Source organism: Primulina tabacum, chromosome 1, assembly GCF_025594145.1.
Source record: "Primulina tabacum isolate GXHZ01 chromosome 1, ASM2559414v2, whole genome shotgun sequence".
Taxonomy (NCBI): Eukaryota; Viridiplantae; Streptophyta; class Magnoliopsida; order Lamiales; family Gesneriaceae; genus Primulina; species Primulina tabacum.
Genome location: NC_134550.1, coordinates 45,893,537 through 45,896,521, shown reverse-complemented (window position 1 = coordinate 45,896,521; position 2,985 = coordinate 45,893,537). Strand labels below are relative to the sequence as shown.

At 41.5% G+C, this 2,985-nt stretch overlaps 1 protein-coding gene across 1 annotated transcript; it reads left to right on the top strand.

Moving 5' to 3' along the window:
* The first annotated feature begins 863 nt into the window (after positions 1-863).
* On the top strand, positions 864-1,238 carry LOC142510234 (uncharacterized). The gene has a single exon (XM_075619604.1). The coding sequence runs from the start codon at positions 864-866 to the stop codon at positions 1,236-1,238; it is 375 nt and encodes a 124-aa protein (XP_075475719.1).
* The last annotated feature ends 1,747 nt before the right edge of the window (positions 1,239-2,985 follow it).

Genomic DNA, 2,985 nt, shown 5'->3' with positions numbered 1-2,985 from the left:
AACAGATGACCATTAACAGTTACCAATGGTCAAGTGAGAGATCTGGATCAAGGAAACCTGCTGGATTGTATGCCGTAGACTCGATCACATCACTTACTGCATAGGTCTCGGCATTGACCACACAGATTGCAGCAATGAACAAGGCAGGCCAATCTACGTCTGATGTAGCACTGGTGACTGTCGAAGAAGAGCCTGTTGTGGAGGAATCTCAGTACATCAACAACAATCGTGGCTATGGAGGATATCGATGTAACCCTCCCCCTAATACTTATCATCTAGGTTTAAGGATCACGAGAATTTATCTTATGCGAAAAACAAGAATGTGTTGAATCCTCCAACGGGATTCAATACACAGAAGGGGGAAGGAAAACCATCTTTTGAGGATCTAGTTGGGACGTTTGTGGCTGAGTCTGGGAAAAGAATGGCGAAAACTGAGTCCCGTCTTGATAGCATGGAGACACACATGGGGAATATGGGTGCCACGATGAAGTCCTTAGAAACACAGATTGAGCAATTAGCCAATGCTTTGAAAGATCAAAATAGAGGACAGTTCCCAAGCAATACGGAGGTGAATCCTAGGGAGCAATGCAAAGCTGTCACAATGAGGAGTGGCAAGAAAATTGGAATCCCAGACCCTACTGCAGAGAATGTAGAGATTCTTGTTGAGGAAGATGATGAAAAGGGTGTAAGTTGGGAAATAAAATATAGAGGAACCCAAGGCAATGCTTGAACAGCAGCCCTTACCGAAGGTGAAACTTCCATATCCACAGAGGTTCAAGAAGGTTAGATGATCAGTTTGCAAAGTTCTAGAAATTTTCAAGAAAATACACATTAACATCTCATTTGCCGATGCATTGGAGCAAATGCCCAATTACGCTAAGTTCATCAAGGATGTGATGTCCAAGAAGAGAAAACTTCAAGAATTGGAGACCGTGAAGCTAATCGAAGAGAGTGCCATACTCCAAAGGAAGCTACCACAAAAACTCAAAGATCCAGGGAGTTTTACTATTCCTTGTGTTATTGGTGGTTCTAGATTAAATAGAACTTTATGTGATTTAGATGCCAGTATTAATTTAATGCCTTTTTCTATTTACAGGACCTTGGAGCTTGGCGAGGTGAAGCCTAGCACTATTACTTTGCAGCTGGCGGACAAATCACTTACATATCCAGGAGGGATAGTAGAGGATGTGCTAGTAAAGGTAGAAAAATTAATATTTCCTGCTGATTTTGTCATTTAGATATGGAGGAAGACCAGGAGACGCCACTTATCTTTGGAAGGCCATTCTTGGCCATCAGAAAAGCCTTGATTGATGTCCACAAGAGCGAGCTCACACTGAGAGTAGGTGGAGATGAAGTGGTGTTCAACATCTACAACACCATCAGAGGACCAAATGAGGTAAGTACTTGTAATACTATTGATATCATTGATTCATGTGTATCTCATGTTAGTGCAGGTAGGATGATGAAACACTCCTTGGAGAGATGCTTATTGCAATCAGCTTCTACTGTGGATGAAGAGGACTGTGATATGCGAGAAGAGTTACTTGCTCTCAGTGTGCTGCCTAAAGAAAAGGTTGATGCCCAGCACGAAGAGTTACTTGAAGATGCGAGTAAAGATGTACTAAAAGCATCTCCTGAATTGAAGGAATTACCGAGTCACTTGTGCTATGCATTCTTAGACGAGAGTTCGTCCTAACCGGTAATTATATCTTCTGCTCTTACTATTGATGAGAAAGATAGGTTGTTGAGAGTGTTGCGAGAGTTTAAATCTGCTTTGGGATTGACAATTTTTTATATAAAAGGGATTAGCCCTACTGTTTGTATGCATAAAATCTTGATGCAGGAATCATATTCCCCCTATGTTGATCATCAGAGGAGGCTTAATCCAGCCATGAAAGAAGTGGTGAGAGCTGAGGTATTAAAATTGTTAAATGCTGGTGTTATTTATGCTATATCTGATAGTTCTTGGGTTTCACCAGTGCCAATAGTGCCTAAGAAAGGGGGTATGACTGTGGTGAGGAATGAATTAATTTCAACTCGTCCAGTGACTGGTTGGCGAGTGTGCATAGATTACAGGAAATTGAATGATGCAACTAAGAAAGATCACTTCCCCCGCCCCCCCCCCCCCCCCCTTTATTGACCAGATGCTTGATAGGGTGGTAGGTGTTTAACGTTATTATTGCTTTATAGATGGTTATTTAGGTTACAATCAAATTGTCATAGCACCAGAGGATCAAGAGAAGACTACCTTCACTTGTCCCTATGGTACATTCGCTTTCAGGAGAATGCCATTTGGACTTTGCAATGTACGTTTCAGAGGTGTATGATGGCCATATTTTCTGACATGGTGGAGGAGATCATGGAAGTTTTCATGGATGATATATTTGTCTTTGGTTCATCATTTGATCATTGTTTGCAGAATCTGACACTTGTTTTGCAGAGATGTCAAGCGAAGAATATGGTTTTGAATTGGGAGAAATGTCACTTCATGGTTCAAGAAGGTCTTGTGCTTGGGCACAAGATTTCCGCCAAGGGAATGGAAGTGGACAGGGCCAAAGTCGTGGCGATTGAAAATCTCTCACCGCCAAAGAATGTGAAAGCAATCAGAAGTTTCTTGGGACATGCTGGGTTTTATCATCGCTATATTAAAGATTTCTCTAAAATCACTAGACCTTTGTGTAATTTGTTAGAGAAAGATTCAACATTTATTTTTTACGATGATTATTTGCAGGCATTTAACATGATCAAGACAGCGCTGATTTCTGCACCCATCATGATAGTACCTGACTGGAAGGAGCCCTTTGAGCTCATGTGCGATGCTAGAGACTATGCTGTGGGAGCAGTTTTGGGACAAAGGCGAGATAAGATGTTCAAGGCTATCTACTATGCCAGTCGCACACTTAATTCAGCCCAACAGAATTACACAACCACTGAGAAAGAGATGCTAGTAGTGGTGTTTGCATTCGATAAGTTCAGAACATATCT